Source organism: Corythoichthys intestinalis, chromosome 18 (genome assembly GCF_030265065.1).
Source record: "Corythoichthys intestinalis isolate RoL2023-P3 chromosome 18, ASM3026506v1, whole genome shotgun sequence".
Lineage (NCBI taxonomy): Eukaryota > Metazoa > Chordata > Actinopteri > Syngnathiformes > Syngnathidae > Corythoichthys > Corythoichthys intestinalis.
Window position 1 is genome coordinate 30384825 of NC_080412.1, and position 20987 is coordinate 30405811.

Sequence of the window (20987 nt, forward strand, 5' to 3'; positions counted from 1 at the left end):
AAAATATAACTTTTTGGTAGAAACACAGGTTCTCGTGTTTGGAGGAGAAAGAATACTGAATTGCATCCTAAGAACACCAAACCCACTGTGAAGCATGGAGATGGAAACATCATGCTTTGGGGCTGTTTTTCTGCAAAGGGACCAGGACGACTGATCTGTGTAAAGGAAAGAATGAATGGGGCCATGTATCGAGAGATTTTGAGTGAAAATCTCCTTCCATCAGCAAGGGCATTGAAGATGAGACGTGGCTGGGTCTTTCAGCATGACAATGATCCCAAACACACAGCCAGGACAACAAAGGAGTGGCTTCGTAAGAAGCATTTCAAGGTCCTGTAGTGGCCTATCCAGTCTCCAGATCTCAACCCCATAGAAAATCTGTGGAGGGAGTAGAAAGTCCGTGTTGCCTAACGACAGCCCCAAAACATCACTGCTCTAGAGGAGATCTGCATGGAGGAATGGGCCAAAATACCAGCAACAGTGTGTGACAAGCTTGTGAAGAGTTACGGAAAACGTTTGTCCTCCGTTATTGCCAACAAAGGGTACATAACAAAGTATTGAGATGAATTTTTGCAATTGAACAAATACTTATTTTCCACCATGATGTGCAAATAAATTCATTAAAAATCAAACAATGTGATATTCTGTTTTTTTTTTTTTTTTTCACATTCTGTCTCTCATAGTTGAGGTTTACCCATGTTGACAATTACAGGCCTCTCTAATATTTTCAAGTGGGAGAACTTGCACAATTAGTGGTTGACTACCGGTAAATACTTATTTGCCCCACTGTATATCGTAGATTGATTTCCTGACCCATGTATCAGTTGTTGCATTGCCATATCATGAGCTCATCATTGTCGTGAGCCTTGTATCGCAAATTACATGGTATTGAGAGCTACCCAGAGGTTCCCATCCCTGCTTCAAATACTGTACTGGAAAAGCAAAATTTCTAACATTACAGTTTGAAATATGAATATGTTGCACGACTATGCTCACATCATAATATAACTTGAATATCAAATCAATGATCCCAGTTAAAACCAATCAATTGACCATTTTGCCGGTTCACAAAGTCCGTACTTTGAAAAACTTCTAAAGAATTTGCCCTTACTGCAACTGAGAGGCTGATCTGTTTAAATAGTGAAAGATGGACAATTGGAAGCTTTATTTTGACACCATGAGATGACCCCGCGAAACAAAGTAGTACGACAAAGTAGTGGAAAACACCGGGAGATTGACACTCGCAATTGATTCTGTCACTCTCTATTTGGGAAGGCGAGGTGGGTGCTGTTCGCCTACCTTTCAGATGGTGTTGGAGTGTCAGAGCCAAGACACTAGCCGTGCATGTTTACCCTGAGTGATTTGTATACCTTGCGAGTCTGCCAGCCTCTATTAGCGCCAAAGTGCAGCGACGCAGTAGAGTTACGGCGCCCAGAGCACATTAAAGGAGTAGCACAGTATAGCATGGGAAAGATTTTGGTACAAAAATATGCCATAAAGTACGGCGTTTGCCTTGGATGCAAGCTGGTGGGTCTAGAGTACATTGACATACTGTATTAAATAGAACAAAACAACCAAATACAGTAGGCTTGTTTAGCAATGGCAGATGTGCCTTTTATCATGTTGACATTTCAAAACTTGATTTCAGATGTATATTTAATACCACTCTGAAGCCTTACATAAAGGTCGCCTTTGAAATGTTTAGACTTTGCACAAATATGAACAACATATCAATTTGAAAACACCAACATCAGAGACTGAAACCATGTTGAGTTGTTGCGGTCCGTGTCGTCAGAGTTTCAGAAAAGCTCGACGTATGAAAGCAGCTTGTTTATTCTTTGGAATGTTTTTATTTTGAGACAGCATCATACCTGTTACGAGCTGTGTGAGCAGCTGGTTGTTGTTGTTCACGACGTTGATCGACACGTTTCGGGAAGATTGCAAGTACAGAGGGCGACCCTATAAACGGACAAAAGCCAATATTTAATAATGCAAACAAATTCACTTGAAGACAACATTTGTGATTGTGACACACAAATATTTATGTTACTTAAATCATATTCATTAATGCTGTTCATTGATGAATAAAGCACAGGTTTGGTGCCAAAAGAGTTGTTTTGATGTTTAATTTTCAACAACAGACAGTTAACACATGATACATCATCACCGATTGAGAGTGCCTCGGTGCTTTTATGATAACGTTAACATCAAGGCTTTCAATGCAGTTTGGGAAGATCCATAGACGCCAGAAATCTGCTATGGCTTCCCACTGGCTAGTTGTTGAACACGGCAAACGAATCGGGCTGGAAGGTTTTGCAGACCTCAGACAAATCGCTGGACACGGTGCTCGACGCCAGTTTGAAGCTAGCAGCCACAGCTAGCTGGTTTCCACCTGAGGCTAGAACTTTCAAAAGTTGGACAGAGCGCCTCAAAACCGTCTTCTGCGTCGCCTGCGCCTCAACATTTGTATGATCATTTATTCAATGTGGATGAGCTGAAGATCCACATACAAGCGTTCCATATTGCATTGTTTATTTTTTCTCCGTTAAACTAGACAAGAGGAAGTCAACAAGCTTGCCCCAAAACCGTACAAACATAACGCCGCACCCCTCTTGTGGCTTGGCGGTGAATTACAGAGCAACGCGTCACCTGGCTGGAGAACCATCGAATGATGCCGTAGTCGCTGCGCCGTCACCGCAACGCGGGAGCATAACTCAGGCTTAAAACTAAACGGAAATTATTTAAGTCTGTGATTTGTGTCCTGTTTGTGAATCAAAATATCATCACCTTAGAGCAGGGGTGTCCAAACTTTTTGCAAAGGGGGCCAGATTTGGTCTGGTAAAAATGTGGGGGGGCCGACCTTGGCTGACGTCTTTTACAAAGAAGAATATATTTTAGCAAATTTTAGCAACCCATTCTGTGTGCCACATTTGCTTTATTATTATTTTTTAAAATTAATAATTTCAACAATCTTGCAACTAGCCTTTGTGCGCTCTCTTTCGACTCTCGAGCTCTTGCAAAATACTACTGCTGTGAAATTTAACTAGCTTCAAGTTGCTTCAATTTCTCGCTGCGTATCTTCCCTGTAATCTTGTCGTACATGTCAGCATGTCTTGCTTGGTAATATCGCCTCACATTAAACTTTTTAAAAACAGCGACTGTCTCTTTGCAAATGTGGCAGACACAGTTGTTGCGTATTTCAGTAAAGAAAGTCCAATTTCCACTCATCCTTCAAGGGTTGGCCGTCGCAGTCAACTTTTTTTTGTTGATTGTCGCCATTTTCGAAAATTGGAAGTAAAGGGTCACACGGGGTAATGTTGCTTAGAGTGCTGCTGCCTTTTAGTGGATAAATGAGGAGCAGCATTTAGTGTGTAAACTACTTCATATGCTGGTAGCAGTACTGCTGATTAATTTATAAAGTGTGTGCGGGCCAGACATTATTGATTTTATGACAGAGGCTGAGGGCCGGATGAAATTTGACCACGGGCTGCATTTGGCCGGACTTTGGACATGTCTGCCTTAGAGTGATGTCGAGCCACCAAGTGTATTCGTTTGTTTGATGCATCTGAGTATGTGGGTCAGTTTGCTCAGGGTCGGACTGTGTGTTAGTGCGCATGCTTAATACATGAACGGGCTCAATTAAATAAGGCAGTCTGAACGGGAAAGCCAAAAAAATAGATTGTATCGTTTTATACTTATATGGTCTTCATGCATTATCCTTTGACCACTCAATGGTATTTCACATTACGTGTTAGCATTAAGTCTGCATACTTTTCTCATATTATGGTTTGGCTGATCATTTTGGTGTTTAAACATACAATGTTTACTATTTTTTAATGTAAACTTTATAAACTCCAGTTTGGAGTGAAAAACAGCTTTAAGCATAATTTTTTTTCATGAATTCTATGACAGTAAGAGTGTGAGAACAGACTCCACACAATGTTTTTAAAAGTGTGTATTTATGACTTACTTTGCTTAAAGCACTTAGGAGGAATATGTTTTTAAAATGATAAATATTGTACTGTATGGTCTGCCCGTTCGGTAAATTTTCACCTATCATGAGGGGTCTGGAATGCCCCCAAACCATGATATACAAGGGTACACTTTACACGACTGACGCTAGCCAACTTCTGATCTGCCGTTCCACATCCTCTCCCATCGCCGCAGCAACGGAGCATGTTAGTCCCAGCAGGACGTTGTTGCCTCTCACAAAGTACAAAGAAGGTGTGTGTGTGTGTGTCTGCACATCTTTTTTCCAAAATTTTTCGGCGGTTCTAAAGAAAGTTGAAGAAGTTGTGGCAGAGCATACATAAAATAACTCATAAGTCATCGATTGGAAGTCATTACAATCAAATATTGTGTTTACTTTGAGCAAATTTAACTCTTTTGGCTATATTTTCACATGCCGTCGAAATGTAGATCGACACGAGTGTGTCTGGCTTACCGGTTTGGACTGGATTTCTTTGGCATAGAGAGGCTGAAGGAACTCCGAGTCGCCTTCCAGCTTGAGGCCTTTCTCTGTTATTCTCAGGTTGCCCATGCCATCCTGCAGCCAAAACACAAACAAAAACACATACATACACACTTATTGGTCATATTGTGTATAATATTTCATGTACGTCCATCCTGTCACTAGGGTATTTCATCCCTCGTCTCACACACACACGCACTGCAGCAAGAGAGGATATTAACCAGCAGCTTTATATCCTGCCTTTTCTTTTTTGCATCACCCGCTGGATCAGTGTAAAGATAAAATGGCATGAAAGTGGAAATCCGATTTGTTTTCCTCCCTTGCTCCTCCCTCGGGTTTAAAGGTAGCACTTGGAGATAAAAGCAGGTGAATCTCGACCGAGTTGAGGATGGCTCTCTGTGTATGATATTGCATGAGTCACATTTTGCTTCCATGTGATTAAAAAATACCTTTTATGAGCACAGTAGCAAGAGTTTCTCAAATGCAGTTGGCTATAATACATTCCCATGACTGTGGAGCGATACGAAAACAAGGAAATGCAACACAAAGATGTCCCAAGAGAGATTCAAACCCATATCTTATGAATGTGAGGACAAGGACGTCGGTCTGTTCTCAACATTGGTAGGGATGATATAACAGCATAACCTGCATGAACACTTCTAGCTGAGGACATTCATGGACCAAACAGATTATTGAACGGGGGTCAGGGCCACATTTCTCAGGAATATGAACCTAAGCAGTGATGCTAATCTTACTTAAAAAAAAAAAAAAAAAAAATTACAGTTACAAATTACTTCTCCCATAAAGTAATTGCATAAGTAACTCAGTTACCTGAATGTAAGAGTAATTAGTTACTTGGCAAAGTAACTGGTGATAATTTTCAGGTTTTGTTTTTTTTTTCCTCCAAAAAAAGTGAAGTTTAAAAGGTTTTTGGGACAAGTGGCCCTAGCCCAATTATTTACCCTAATTTACCCTTTACCCTGAATCAACCGTTAAAAGTTGTTAAAATTGCTCCCATTATTGCATTAGTTCCCTTCTACTTTTGACATGTGTAAGTTTTAAAACTGTTTCATCATTTAAAGATAGATTCAAGTCAAGATTTTGCCGATTTAGAAGTATTTTAGATAAAAAGATACTTAGGTTTACTAGGAAGGTTCTCTACAACAGAGCTTTCCTAAAAAGTCTACTGCTTTAAGATGGCGGCTGTTTACTAATGCATCTAGTTCCTATACTGTACATGTCTGCATCTAGTTCCTATACTGTACATGAATTTCGCATCTAGTTCTTTATATATGACATATCTACCATGTCTACCATATCTACCATATCATGTGGGCGTAGTTTGTAAGCTATCGGCTACAGTCAGGTATTATCGGAGCCACCTTGCATCGCGTTTGCTCTGCGTCACAACTTTTTTGCCTCCTCCCCACTCCTCCTCTGCTCTATCGTCTCGGTGAGTCCATCTCCCTCAGATTTTTCTCGCGTCATTCAACCAATATAGTAACGCATAGTAACTCATGCCTTTCCATCCTCAGTAACGGTAACGGCGTTGCCAAGATGAGAAAAGTAATTACCGTATTGGCCCGAATATAAGACAGTGTTTTTTGCATTGAAATAAGCCTAAAAAAGAGGGGGTCGTCTTATATTCGCGGTCTAGACAGTATACCCATTCACGACACTAGATGGCGCCAGATATCATTGAAGCAATGTTCTGTCATGACAGATCTCAGCTACTCTTCCCATTCACGACGCTAGATGGCGCCAGATATCATCGAAGCGATGTTCTATCATGATAGATCTCAGCTACTCTCATTTTATTGCAATATTTTGCCTTATTCAGATTTGTTTCAAGACTGTAGTTACAGTTAGACTTCACTTTGATGGTTAATGCAGTCATTGCAATTTTGTTGTTTTATCACAATAGATTGGTTTATTTACATTTCAAAAACCAGAATCCATTCATTTACGAATGTGATTGCACTTTAGTTTACATATTTAAATGTTCAGATATTAAGATTTGAATGAGGCAAAATAACATGCTTTTTTTTTCTCTCAAATATATTGTTATAATCATTTGTTTCAGATGTACTGTAATTATTTTCTGTATAAAAATTAATTTGGTGTTCAAAAAGTCTTTTTTTTCTTTTTCTTTTTTAACCTGTCCTGTTCAGCTGTTTGAAAAGTCTTTTTTCAAACTTGAGTCTTGAAAAAGAGAGGGTCGTCTTATAATCAGGGCTGTCTTATATTCGGGCCAATACGGTAATTAGATTACTCACTACTGAAAAAAATAACGCTGTTAGTAACGCCGTTAGATTATAACACCGTTATTTACAACACTTATGGATGAAATGATCAAAGCAAAATAAATCTGTATTGATGTATACTAACTTTTATGTGTATTGGTTCACGTGATCCAACGTTCGATTCAAACCTTTGTTTCCAAAAACTACGAAAGAAGCATTTTGAAGTGCAAGTCGCTTTATTTAAAAAAAAAAAAAAAAACGGGGAGCTATCCAAGAATTAGTCCACTTCTGGGGGACACTGGCACACCCTTGGACTCAAACTAAAGTATTGTAATATGAAAGTGATCTGGGGAAAAAAATCATTAAAAAAAAATCTGAGATATCCAAGGACCCATATACATGTGATGCATCCTAGACTACCCCAAGACTCGAACCAAAGTACTCTCATGAAATTCTGATGTGGTACTATATTTCACAGTTTTTTTTTTCGTGTCAGTTCATGTTCGTGTCCCTCTCAAATTGACCCATTCTTTGGACTTGCAAGAAAATTGATGGCCATCTAAAGTCCGTCACTAAATCTGCTTATTACCATCTAAAATACAGGCAGAATTAAGGGGCTTTGACTAAACAAGACATCGAAAAACTTATACATGCATTCATTTTCAGTAAATTGGACTATTGCAACAGTATATTTCCTGGTCTTGATAAAAAAAAAATCAGTCAGTAAGCTGCAGCTAGTACAGACTGCGGCTGCCAGAGTCCTTACAAATACAAGGAAACACGACCACATTACACCGGTTTTGAAATCGTTACACTAGCTTCCAGTGAGTCAAAGGATAAACTACAAAATACTGCAGCTCGTCTACAAAACACTTCATGACCTATGACCAAAATACATGCTTAATTTGTTGGATCCCTATGAAGCATCTAGACCCCTAAGGTTGTCTGGAACTGGTCTCCTGTTGGTTCCAAGAACAACAACCAAGCACGGTGAGGCAACATTTAGTTATTATGCTCTTCAACTCTGGAACAAGTTACCTGAAGGTAACTTTATTCATAATTTTATTTCCTGTTTGTTGTTGTCTTTGTTTTAACTTTAATTTAATGTGATCTTTATGAATCATTTTATCTCTGCTCGTGGATCTTCATGTGATCTAAAGCACTTTGAATTGCCTTGTGTTGAATTGTGCTATACAAATAAGTTTGCCTTGCCTTGCACTCTGAAGCCACCGCGTTACATTACGGCAGTGCTTCTCAATTATTTTCTGTTACGCCCCCCCCAAGGAAGAAGTAAATGCTTCGCCCCTCCCCCAACTCTCGGCCGCCACTGTAAATACGGTAGTATCATTTGTCTATAAAATTACTATTATAAGTATGCCTCTGCGTAACATTGTGTCCTTTTTTTCTATAAAGGAAAAACATATCAATTTATAATAAAGTGTAACTTTATTAACATTGTTTTGTTTGTAACAGAAAATACTTAACGCGCATCAATTTGCCTGAATTTAAAAAAGTCACATCCAAACTGTAAAAATACACTCAAGGTACATTTTTGACCATTTGATACTGAAAAATAAAATGAAATAAAATCAGTAAATAATAACAAATTCAAATTGATTAGAAACATTAACTCATGAGGACAATATGCCAAAAATTTTGACCGAAAAAACATAACTGAATAGAAGTAAAAAAAAAAGTGTCTTTGGACAGAAGGACTGTTTTTATTTTCGCTGCTCACAGTATCACCTCCTTTGCAATGCTGTGGGGAAATCTAGCACTGAGCATGCTAACCGTGCTCACTGGTTTGCCGATATAACACGGACAAAGTGGGACGACTGTTGACAATATTCGGCACGTTTTCGCTGATAAACAATCAAGCGGCTTATCAATGAGATTGGGGTCTAATGTCTTTAAGTGGCATCTTAATTGACTTGGCTCCCGGCTGTCCGCTATAATAATTTTTAGACACAGTAAACAGTGGTCTTTCCTCATCTCCCACTGTATTAAAAGTCAAAGCCAAAAGGCAAACGGCCCGAAAAAAGCGCATTCTCGGCGGCCGAGGGAGAACCGTTGGTGAGGGCGGTCGTCGTGAAGATCCCAAGCCGAAAATGGCACTTCTCCGGCGGACATGTGAAAACCGGAGAAGACAGTGGGTCGCTGCGTGAGTTCGGCCGGAAAACGGCTTTCGAAAACGGCACACAGCTCTTCATCTCTTTTTTGTGTGCGCTTGTTTAGTTCAAAAATACTGCGCGCACTCTGAAAATGAGAGCGCCCCTGCCACCCACTGAGTGGACGTGCAAGTAAACTTTATTCTAGTACGGCAAAAAAAAAAAAAAAAAAAATTCCTGAGGCCACATGTGCCACCCCTGGCATCGCTCTGCCCACCTCGGGGGGGTGGGAGCGCCCCACTATTTCTGAAGTACTGCATTACAGTAATGCACATCAGGCAAACAATGATGAATGAGGGACAGCTAGCTTGACTTCGTTGTTCCTTGTGGAGGCTGGCCTGACTGCAGTAGTTTTGCAGGTTAGCAAGATAAATGCTATGCTAACTCTGATGAAGGTCGGACTTTTAGTTGCAAAATTAGTAGTGTTTCAACCACCTCCATAACATTGACGTCTTTTACATTACATGCAGTGACTTGTCCGAAAAAAAAAAAAGAAAAAAAAAAAAAAACTTCTAATATCCCTCCTCTTCGAAGGAGTGAAGGAGGGGGCATGTTGTATTTCTGTCGGCGGAGTTGTATGACTGTGCGTCTGTGGCGGGAGGAAGTGTCGGAGGGTCAAGTCATCAGCCAATCAAACGTGCGTTTCAGGGGAAAAAACGGAATGGCACATTCAGCAAGTGAAAAGGGATGAATCAAAGTCTGAGCATAATGTAAATAATTCACTTTATAATGGTAGGGTCTATTCCATCCTTAGAACATATGGGAAGCCAATCTAAATTACCCATATAACTGAACTCATTATATAATGCCAATAAGGCGGGTTAAAAGTTGGTGGGGACAATTTGAGCATCCTGAAAAGTTGCTAGTGTTATGTTCCTACCGTCCCTATGTAAACCTACACCTTTGTGTGAGGACCATATGCTGACAACTACCTCATGTGCAGCCTCATTAATATTCAGTGATCCATTTGCTTTACCACCCCACTTAAGTCAATTTTAATTCGATAGCGGGAATGTGGACCCTATCCCAGCTGATTTTTTTAATGAAAAAAGTGTGGAAAACTAGAGTGGATGCAGGTCAATCATTTTAGTTTAATATTACTGCGCTTCACTCGCTTTGAATGTTTAGACTGTTCGAATGTTAAGTAAAACCCTGCCTGAATAGTATAAACAGAATGAATGACAGTCTTTCGAAGAAATTGTTTCACTGCTGGTGGAATGCTTTGTAAAAAACTGGAGCCGTTGCGTGAGTCAGAGTCGCTAGTGGCGCCTTGATTAGTTGTGTATCTGTAAATAAAGGATTGTTTTGCTATTAACGGCCCAACCAATCTCCTGTTGTTAAAATCGAGAACATTTGTATCAGCCATTTTTCAGCTTATTTACTTTTTACTACTTTTTTGGCCAGAAGTGTATGATCTTGGTAAAATTAAGGCATGTTTTAAAGCTGATTACTAAAATAAAGGGAAAGAAACCTATTCTGGCGAAAGAAGATGGTCCACTTTTTGTTTGGTCAAGCGCTTATATTGTCACAAAAGATTCTATTCTGGGGGTCCTGAGAAAGGACTCAAAATACTGGGGGGAAAAAAAGCTGTCAGTATGGAGAACTCGACTTTGAAAACAACTAGCGGTGAGTTCAGAAAGTTTTTCTTAATTTATCCCAGTAAATAAACAACAGTGACAGATGATGCGAAGCGAGCCAATTAGCTGCAATGTTCAGTCACACAATAAGAAGACTGTTTTTATTTCACCTTCCAAACCAAACTCCCCCGCCCCGCTCTTTGGTGCGCACATGGCGCGGCGAGCGCCCATGAATAATTCACGAGGTAACAACTTCTTAGCAGGACACTCAGGTGAGCATCTTTATTTTTATTTTTCGGCCTGCTAACCCAGACTTTGATCTTCTGAAAAGTCTTCACCCATGTTTGTGCTCTGCTGATAACAGCTGGGTTTGCCTCAGCTTTTGTGCCACCTGCCATGCCTTTCCCTGCCCTCCGGCACCTTGTTTTCACATTTAGTCCAACCACAACTACAGCTGTATTATGTTGGAATTCAATCCAATGAAGAAAATAATGTACAAAAACTAAATTAGCAACATTTTCAGGCTATTAGCAAACCCAGCGAACCTCTATTTGCATTGTTTATACTTATGTAACTGCTCTGTACTCTTAATTGGTTGAATGTGGTTAGTTGTGACATGTTGCAAATGCAAAGATACAGTTTGATAGCATGTTGCCAAAAGAATGGTTATTATTTGAGAAAAAAGGCAAGTAAATATGAAGAAACACTCTTTAATACATTAAGTTTAGAGTTGTCCGACATTTTCAGGTAGCCGATAAGATCGTAATTTAAAATGATATCGGATAATATCGACATCGGTTTTTCATTATCGGTTTTGGGGCAATATGCATGTTGCCTTCAACGTGAATGCAGGAGCCTTCTGCCTTTGTACAAGGGCTAGTCACAGCTTAGCACAGCAGTTATGCTCATTGACCATTAGATGTCTCCAAACTAAGATGCTTGCAATTTGACATGTGAGCATTATCATTATTGAAGCATTCAGTGGGGCATCACAACACAATTAACTTTAATATGTTAAAGCAACGCTAGGTAATTTTTCGACCTTTATGGAATATTTTCATAACATTTGTGATGATGTCATTTATGTTGCCTTCCACCCGGCAGATCCCCATACTAGATGTAACCCCAGACCATGATTTTGGAAAAATCCATCTTTTGCCACTTTTCCAGCGTCCATCCTTTTGATAGGCTGTGGGTCTTGGCAAATGCCACACAATTTTTTTTTTTAATTGTGTGCACCCTGAGAGATCTGCAGGGTGAAATATCAACAAATCTTAGCTGCCTCTTACACTCCTAACCATAAAAAGGGACAAATTCTGCAGCAGGATAGTGCATACTTCAATCTCTACCTCATAGTTCCTCAAGGCAAAGAAAATCAAGATCCTCCAGGACTGGCCAGCCCAGTCATCAGACAGAACATCATTGAGCATGTCTGGGGTAGGATGAAAGAGGAAGCATGGAAGACGAAACCCACAAATTTTGATGAACTCTGAGAGGCATGCAAGACTGCTATCTTTGATGTTCTTGATGACTTCATCAATACATTGTATGAATCCTTGCCGAAGCCCATGGAAGTCATCCAAAATCTTAAATTTGGATCTCACAGCACCACGCCTTAATTCGCTTATGTTATGTAACAGATTTTTTTTATTTGAAGTACATTTTTTGTTCAATTTTCAAAATACTTTCTGTAGGCAACAAAACCTTTGTCTTGCCAAAATTGGACCTTTATGTCTTCATTAAATGATCAATCTTTTTTCAGTGAAACAAATATATTTTTGTACATTCAACATCATTTGGGAGGATCTTAGCTTTCATATGAGCCATTTCTGAAACCAATTAATTAATTTAAAGTCAGGTTATTAGTAGTGTTGTTCCGATCATGTTTTTTTTTTTCTCCCGATCCGATCGTTTTTGTTTGAGTATCTGCCGATCCCGATATTTTTCGATCCGATTGCTTTTTTTTGCTCCCGATTCAATTCCAATCATTCCCAATAATTTTTCCCGATCATATACATTTTGGCAATGCATTAAGAAAAAAATGGAAAAAAAATGAATAAAACTCGGACGAATGTATACATTCAACATACAGTACAGTATTTGTTTATTATGACAATAAATCCTCAAGATGGCATTTATATTATTAACATTCTTTCTGTGAGAGGGATCCATGGATAGAAAGACTTGTGACTTTGTATATTGTGACTAAATATTGCCATCTAGTGTATTTGTTGAGCTTTCGGTAAATGATATTGCAGCCATTCAACCCAAATGCATGATGGGAAGTGGAACCATGACTGTGCGCAGTGCTACCAATTGATATATCTTCTCTGTGTTCGGAACCAACATATAGTGTTAAGAAAAAGATTAATTGCTACCTTGCTTCCCCACATTGCTTCCCATGATATTTCTCATCATAGGGAGAGGGATTGTAAGGTATTAGCCTATTAAAAAAAGGCTCCAAAGGCTGCCAAAATTCACTCTACTCATTTTACGCTGCCTTTTATCTTGAGTGCGACAATGCGTGAGTGGGTTGTGCAACGCATGCATTAAGTGCGTTAAATATTTTAACGTGATACATTTTTTAAAAAATTATTTACCGCCGTTATCGGGATAAATTTGATAACCCAACTTTAAGCCTAAACTATAGACTCTGGATGAGTGTAACATATTATGTCTGTAATGTTAAATACAATTAGAAAACAATTTAATTAAAAAATATATATTAAAAAAAGGCATGGCCGATATTTTTTTGCCGATTCCGATACTTTGAAAATGACGTGATCGGACCCGATCGATCACCATCTCCAGTTATTAGCAATTGTTTCTACAAAATGGATAAGCGACAAGACTTTTGTCAGGGACTGTAGTTTAAAAAGTCATTATCGAACAACTCTCATAAAAATATATAAAAAAGAGAGAAAAAAAAAACAAGGACTGTGGTTTCAAACTACTAAATTGTCTCCACACAAGCTGTAACAAGAAGCTCATTCTCAAATTTGTCAGTACCAGCGAACCACTGTCGTCAAATCTCATCCGACGGAAATCACAACCCAAACTAAATACGCTATTAAATGTTGTAGAAATCGTAATAACACTCAACAGTGCTGAGAATAAATGCTCATTGTTCACTGATACTTTTCATTTCTTCATTGTTTTTTTTCTTTTTTCCCAGTAGCCTCGTTGATCAGCATGTGCTGTCAAATGTACAACTGTCAAGCTATGGCAATACCCGCCTCTTCCGTCCATTGTCCTCTTCCTCAATTGGGCAACATACCCAGTAGGGGTCTGTCAATGTACAAGCCTTGGAATTCTTCCAAACGACCGCTAAGACCGTAAAGTGGCCGACTTCCAGTTGGATTGCGGGCATGTGTCCTTGACACTTTTTGTGCATCCTGTCATAATGGTCTATTGTGTCATTTGGTGAAACTAGTGTTGAAGGTTATGTATTTGAAAACGTATTCGTAAAGACATCTACCACTAGAAGGTCTTCATTGATCGTTGCCTCCACTGTCACTGATGCTTATTGGGAATTTATGCCTGCATGTGTGTATACCTGTCATGAGACGACTCAGATTGATTGCTGACAGACGAGCAATAGCGATGCGAACGCTAACGCAACAGCTTGTATCTTCCCCCTCTATAAGCATTCATCATCCTTCTCCTCCGTCTTCCTTTAGATGCCTTTGGCGGAACAGCCAGGCCTGGTTATCAATAATACAGAGCACTCAGGCTATTATTGAGTGTCGGTGTCGATATGCATCAAGTGCTTGCTTACCCGAGGCTGAAGCAAATATAGACGTCTCAAGGCCCGGGGGGCAAAAATCACAATGACTCCTCACATTAAAAACACACCAGTCAACAAAAGCAGAGGATGTCCATTATTTGCAATATTGAGATGGATGCACAGAAACTAACCAGACCAATCGGGTATATTTTAATGGTGATACCACTCACAAATATATTAAAGCGACACTAACTAAGACTTAAAGTGCATGTGACACGAAAAAGCATGTTTATTTCATAATACACGCGGTATTTTATGGTCCTGAATGATATGGACCGCTTGGATGTGTGTGGAAGCGATCGCTATATTTATTTAGTTTTTTGAATCCCGCGCCATGAAAATGAGTGACTTCCGGCTTCGGTTTTGCATTGAGGAGGAGGGCGCTGTGACGTGTACGGTAGAAGACGTCCTCTTCACTATGCAGCATACTGTTGTGTATGAGGACGAAGGATTCAGCTGATTTTGCGGATTAATACGTTTATTTTTCGCATCACGCCAGCCAAACGGCTGCAGAAAAGTCATTCTGTATGAGGGAGAGGCGTATGCGCCTTTTTGGAGTTTCAAAAGGTTCCCATTCACCGTGGATATTTACTGTGGGACCATTGGACTTACGAGGAAGTGCGTAAACATCTTGCTTTGTATTATGTCAAAAACGAATACAGCGATTACAAAGTAAACACTACAAACTTTCTTTAAATAAAGGACTACTTACGTTTGATCATTGATAGGCATGTAAAAAGCTGTCCTCATGCACATTAGCAGCACATTAGCTGCACAACTGCAGCCACCCTCCTCCGGGGAACGAACTGTAAATTGCTCTCCGCCGGGCGGTTTGCCGATCCGCGAAGACAATCGACAACCCAGTCGTCATCTCAATAAATCCAGGCTAGTTATGTGTGATTTTCCACTTCGAAGACTTTGAAACATCACTCGGTTCGGGTTAGCTGTCATGCCTTTTGGTTTGTTTACATTCTCCGAAGCCGGGGAAGGGAAATGACATATGTCATAAAATATCGTTCGGGAGGTGCGACAGTAAAGGTGAAGTCGACAGTTTTGACCATTATGTAGTAATTTTGCCATGTCGTCCTGAATAAATGCATTTTTATTATTTCATATTCCATTTAGCACAAGACTGTTATTTGTCATGACCATGCCATTTATTTAGCAATTGGGGAAATACTTGGATAAAAAGAATATCCTGTAAAAATATTGAAGTAAAGAGACAGAAACAATGACATTTTGCAGCTCTCTTCGTCGCGTTTTCCTCGTTGTGAATAGTTCCCCCTCGACGGGCTGACTGGTCCTTCTCAAGCCATTTATATAGCTATTGGGGATCGACGGGCTGACTGGTCCTTCTCAAGCCATTTATATAGCTATTGGGGAAAAATACTTTGATAAAAAAAATATCCTGTAAAAATATTGGAGTAGAGAGACTGAAACAATGACATTTTGTGGCTCTCTTCTTCGCGTTTTCCTCGTTCTGAATAATTCCCCCTCAATGGGCTGAATAGTAAAATCGATGAGCCCAGTCTACCGCTGACGTCATCCACCTGTTGGGGCCGCTAAAGCCCTATAATGGTAGGTGTGGCTAACCGGCAGATTCAAAGACTAATTTCTCGTTATCTGCGCTTTGCTAAATTGTTGTATTTAGTCGAATCGTCTCAAAATATGATTCTAATTCACATAATAATGCCATTTAAGACTTTTTTCTCCTGACGTATGCTCTTTAAGCTCAACAGCAGCTAGTCAAACATCAACTGCTGATTTAATCAATGTTAGCGGTAGCAGTATTTGCAGGTATAAGCCGTCTAACACTGGCTTTTCTTTTCTCAAGCCTTATGTAATCAGTAAAACAGTTTTAGGGAAAACAATACCAGTGTCTGCTTAGCACTTGTTTAATCATAGTGACAATCGTTTCCAAGCCTGCCCTTGTGTCCTGCCGGTCTTGATTGCTTTCAGCCTTAGTGTATTTGCCTCCCTTGTTTGTGTTTAGTCGCTGTTGGTTACTGTCACACGTTTCGACTTAAAAGCAAATCAAGCCTGTCTGACCCTAACACAATCCAGTTAGTCAATGGCGTTCCCAATTTTGGACAATTCCAATTTGGTGTGAACTGTTGGGATGAAAGCCTAAATCTTGTTTGTCTACATGTGCCCTGTGTAACTTGCAAGCAATCTGGTTGAAATACACTCCGCTTCTGTTAGAAAAATTCAGCTGAGATAGGCCTTACCGATGACCCGAATAAGCAAAGATGCTAATGTGAAAGGAGATGTTAAAGAGTCTTTTATCTGCCTATGTTCAAGGTGTACTCTGCCTCTTTTCACAAAAGTCAGCTGGGATTTATTCTTACTCCACCTCACAGCATGGAAGACCGATTTAGGACTCCCTTCTTTCTTATCTAGAAAAGAAAAAGAAAAAAAATCTGCCAAAGATCAAAAGGTTTGAGAATGAAAGATGAATCGTCAACTGCAACCATCTGTTGCGAGCAACCCAAAGAGAGGTTTTGCATTGGTTAGCCTCCACAGAGTGCTTCTAAAATGCAGTTCGTGGATATTTTTAGCAAGTGCAATTTTACCACATAAGTAAACGAGCAAGCTCATATTGAGAGATGTTCCTTATCGCTGTTGTGTGTTCACCCAATCACAGTGTATCTGGTATCAGTGAATAATTTGGTTATGCCTGTGTCCAACGATGCAGGCATGACCAAATCGGATCAAATGTTGATCAAGTGTTGAACTCATTCACTCTCAGCCATTTTCACCGGAGCAACCCCCTTCGCTCCCAGCCATTTTACTGGATTTTGACTGATTTTGCAAGTCCCACTGAAAATTCTGTTCTATTGCCATATAAACATGGAGCCCACCAAAATAAAGATTAGACTCTCTTTCAGGAAAAAAAGTTAGTTCATATCTTTTTCCATTTTTTAGAAATCCGCATTAGCAAATAGCTTAGTTTGAACAATTTTCCAAAATCCGATGAAAAAACAGAGAAATTGAGCTTTTTGTAAAAGCATACATTTCAAACATAACTTTGACTTTAACACAGCTATTTTTTGCTTTTGTGACATCCCAAACATCTGAATGTTTTCCTTCTACAAAATAACATAAACAACAAGACAAATAGAGCTTTTGATAGCAAAGTAACAATTTATTTACACATAACTAAACTATTGAACTGAGACATGACGCTGCTGTGTGTGTTTCCTGCTGAGTCACGAAACACTAGAGAGACACGAGAGACACGAGCGGCCGAACAAGGCAAAGCGACCTCTACTCAACGAGCAACAGACTCAACAACAACATCCTCTACACTGGTGATCCCGATCGTTCTGCTTGGTCGTCCAACACCTGGAATCCCGGACGTCCTTCCGATTGTTCTGTTCGGTCGTCCGCCGCCTGGCGTCCTGGACATCCTCCTGGTCATCGCGCTTGGTCGTTCATTGTCTGGCGTCCCGGACGTCCTCCTGGTCGTCCATTCGGTCGTCTTCCACCGGCACCACATTCATTCTGTTAAATCTGGTTGTGCCTGGCATCCTGTGTGGGTGGATTCTAGGGGGGGACCTGTGTGGTGACCGCTGCCTCATGGCAGAGTTCACCTGGGGAGCTTTTGTGGGGCATGTTGTGTTCCTTGGGGGGAACTGGCCGTGCACATTTCCGGCTGGGTGGTTCTCTACATTTTTCTCACGCTTCTTGCTTCTTCCAACTTTCGTTTCCTGACATTTGACTTCTTACCAAATGCGCTCCTGCCCTCGAGTGGCCAGTTCTTTTGCTTTAAAATGAATTTTGACCATTGTGCTTTGGAGCGAAGTTGCATCGGAACCTAGAGATGTCTCTTGTGAAAAAAAACGTAAAAGACGTATAAATATGTTTTTTGGACAATGAAACAATTAAAAATAGAACATATTTACGCGTTTTGGGGAGCATATGAGTTAATTTGGTGCATATATTCGATATCAAACTGTAGTCATGTGTGTGTACCTTTGGTCAAAGAATACCGCAATTTTCTCACTGCAGGCCGCACCCTTCAAATTTGGCATGAAAACGGCATTTGTTCATAGATGAGCCGCACTGAACTATAAGCCGCGGCTGTCGTCACGGTATTATGGCATATTTACACCAAAAGATATTAACCAGTAACACTTTATTTGACAGCGCCATCATAAGAGTGTCACAAGACCAAATGAACAACCATGGAGCTTTGAACCAATTGGCTGCAAAGCTTCATTGCTTCAAGAAGCTTCATTTGGCTGTCACGTCTCCCTTGGGGGAGACAGTCAACCTCTGCTGCCACCTGCTGTCAACACTGTTGTCGTCCAGCATGCCTCCTAGCATGCATCGCAGTGCTAAAAATGTAAATAATCAAAATTCATGTTCTGTGCTTCTTATTTCTTCAGTTATTGTTCCAGATGTTTAATTATTTGCTAGTCATGGAATTTGGTAACTCTTTAGTTGACTGTGGCACCGTAAGACTGTCATTAGACAATCATAAATGTGACATGATGCTGTCATGATCATTAATGAATGCTTATAACAGATGTCATTTAGTGATATCTGGAAAATTATCTCACTTTTGAAGTGTTGTAAAAGATCCAAGCTGGACAAAAATTTAGTTAGTTGAGTTAGTAACATAATTTGCCGGATGACACTTAATGACATCTGTCATAAACATTCAGTAATGCCCATGATAGTGTCATGTCATAATTATGACTGCCTTATGACAGTCTTATAACGCCGCTGTCAACTACAGTGTTACCTATTAACCCAAATAAACCAACAGATAAGCCGCACTGGACTATAAATCGCAGGATTCAAAATCAAGGAAAAAAGTCGCGTCTTATAGTCCGAAAATTATGGTAATAGCCATTTACCATTTGAAAATTCCTGGTTAACTCCTAGCTTGAGATAAGTTAAATTATTCAGCAGCACAGAGCAATGTCTTGCTTGAAGTTTGTTGCCGTACAAAACATGTTACCAAAATGTAGCCTAGTGGCTGGGGTGCAGACTGTACCATAGTTCACCTGTACTTTCCTACTCCGAGTTACGGTGCCATTTTCTTAGGCTGATTTAACTGGAATTTGGATTTCTGTTAGCGCATCAATGTAATTTCATATAATATGCTAGCACTGATATGTTAGCAGACTTTTATTTTGATTACGGTTGACAAGCAAATGGCAGCTAATGTAAAAGTCAACTTCGTTTCTCAGTGCTACTCCATGGCTATCATCAGAATTAGCCTTGAGATTGCGTCTCCCCCCAAACGGGCCTGATTGAGGTCCTCGCTGCATCATCCATCAGCGGGATGAGAGAAGGGGTAAGAGCGTTTCTCTCAAGCCTGAGAATGATCAGACACACACAGAGAGATAAACACACAGAGGCCGATTAGGGCAGGGGGCGACCAGTTGAGGCGTAAATGAGGCGAGATAAAAGAAGCGTGTAGTGTGTCTATATCTCAGTTGCAACCTGCTGATGACAGGGTATCTTTTCTCTGTTATGCTTTTCTTTATCACTTTGAGTGGCTGTGATTAACTCCAAATAAACTTCACTTGTTATTTATTCTTGCGCCAAGATGGTGGTTAAATGAAAATTTGTTTTTTTGTCATTTGGAATTTTTGTTTATTGTTGGATTGACTTTTGCCCATTGTTTTTAGCGTTTTGGCTGCTATATTTGATTGAAGGAGTTAAAATGGGACCAGACAATTAAACCATTCTTTCTTTAACTGTGTATATCTCTCGATAATACATAATACAGTAGCAGTAGCTACTGTACTGTGATCATGACTTAATGGATTTAACACTTAATCGACAGTTGATAGCTTCTATTGAATAATTACATTTGAGTTAAATGCAGCTACAGTTACACGCATTTAGATCCACATACAGTGGTACCTCTACTTATGAACGTCTCTACATACAGAATTTTCAGGTTAAGATACACCTCAATGGGAAAATATTGCCTCTTGTTACGAAAGAAATTTCGGGATACAAAAGGCAAAAATGGACTGCTACTGGCAGCTCCCAGAGTTTACTGAACGTAACATAATTATAGCTGCTCTGCCATTGGCTATTGGTTACCATCTTCCTGGCATCCAATTGGCTAAGAGGAACCTCAAATGAATGTGTATGTGTGTATCCAAGCATCCTCTTGATTCGCCCTGGCCTTGAGGTGTTCTGACAGCTTTACGTAGGTGTATTCACTTTTATTCTTTGTTTTTTACATAATGCACAACTCTCATTTTAAGGTTATTGTTCAACAATCTAATGGTAACCTGTACAATCTCTAGCAAAAAATATGGAATCACCAGTCTCGGACAAGCACTCACTCATACAATTTATCGTGTAGAACAAACTCAGATAAAAAGCTTGAAAAAAAATAATGAATTAGTTCAAAAGTGCGACTTTAGCATTAAAAAACACTATAAGAAATTAATAAAACATTGTTGTGGTCAGTAAATGTTACTTTTATAGAGCAAGTGCAGGGAAATATTTATGGAATCACTCCATTCTGACAAAAAAAAAAAAAAAATGGAATCATGAGAAGCAAACAAAGAAATAACAATCAAAACACATATCTGGCATTTAGTAGCACCACCTCTGGCTTTTATGACAGCTTGCAGTCTCTGAGGCATGGAATTGATGAGTATTCTTCATCAATTTGGTGCCAACTCTCTTTGATTGCAGTTGCCAGATCATCCTTGCAGGTCGGAGCCTTGATTTGGACCATTTTTTTCAATTTCCACCACAGGCTTT

General features: G+C 39.8%; 1 protein-coding gene across 3 annotated transcripts in view; it reads right to left on the bottom strand.

Annotated features, from left to right (window-relative positions):
* The window catches only part of sgcd (sarcoglycan, delta (dystrophin-associated glycoprotein)), a 357132-nt gene that overhangs the window by 99282 nt on the left and 236863 nt on the right, over positions 1–20987 (bottom strand). For all 3 annotated transcript variants that reach the window (XM_057821021.1, XM_057821019.1, XM_057821020.1), the window contains 2 exons: positions 4442–4543; positions 1869–1956 (listed from right to left, as the gene is read on the bottom strand). In XM_057821021.1, coding sequence (XP_057677004.1) covers positions 1869–1956; positions 4442–4543 — 190 coding nt within the window. The remainder of the gene's footprint in view (positions 1–1868; positions 1957–4441; positions 4544–20987) is intronic.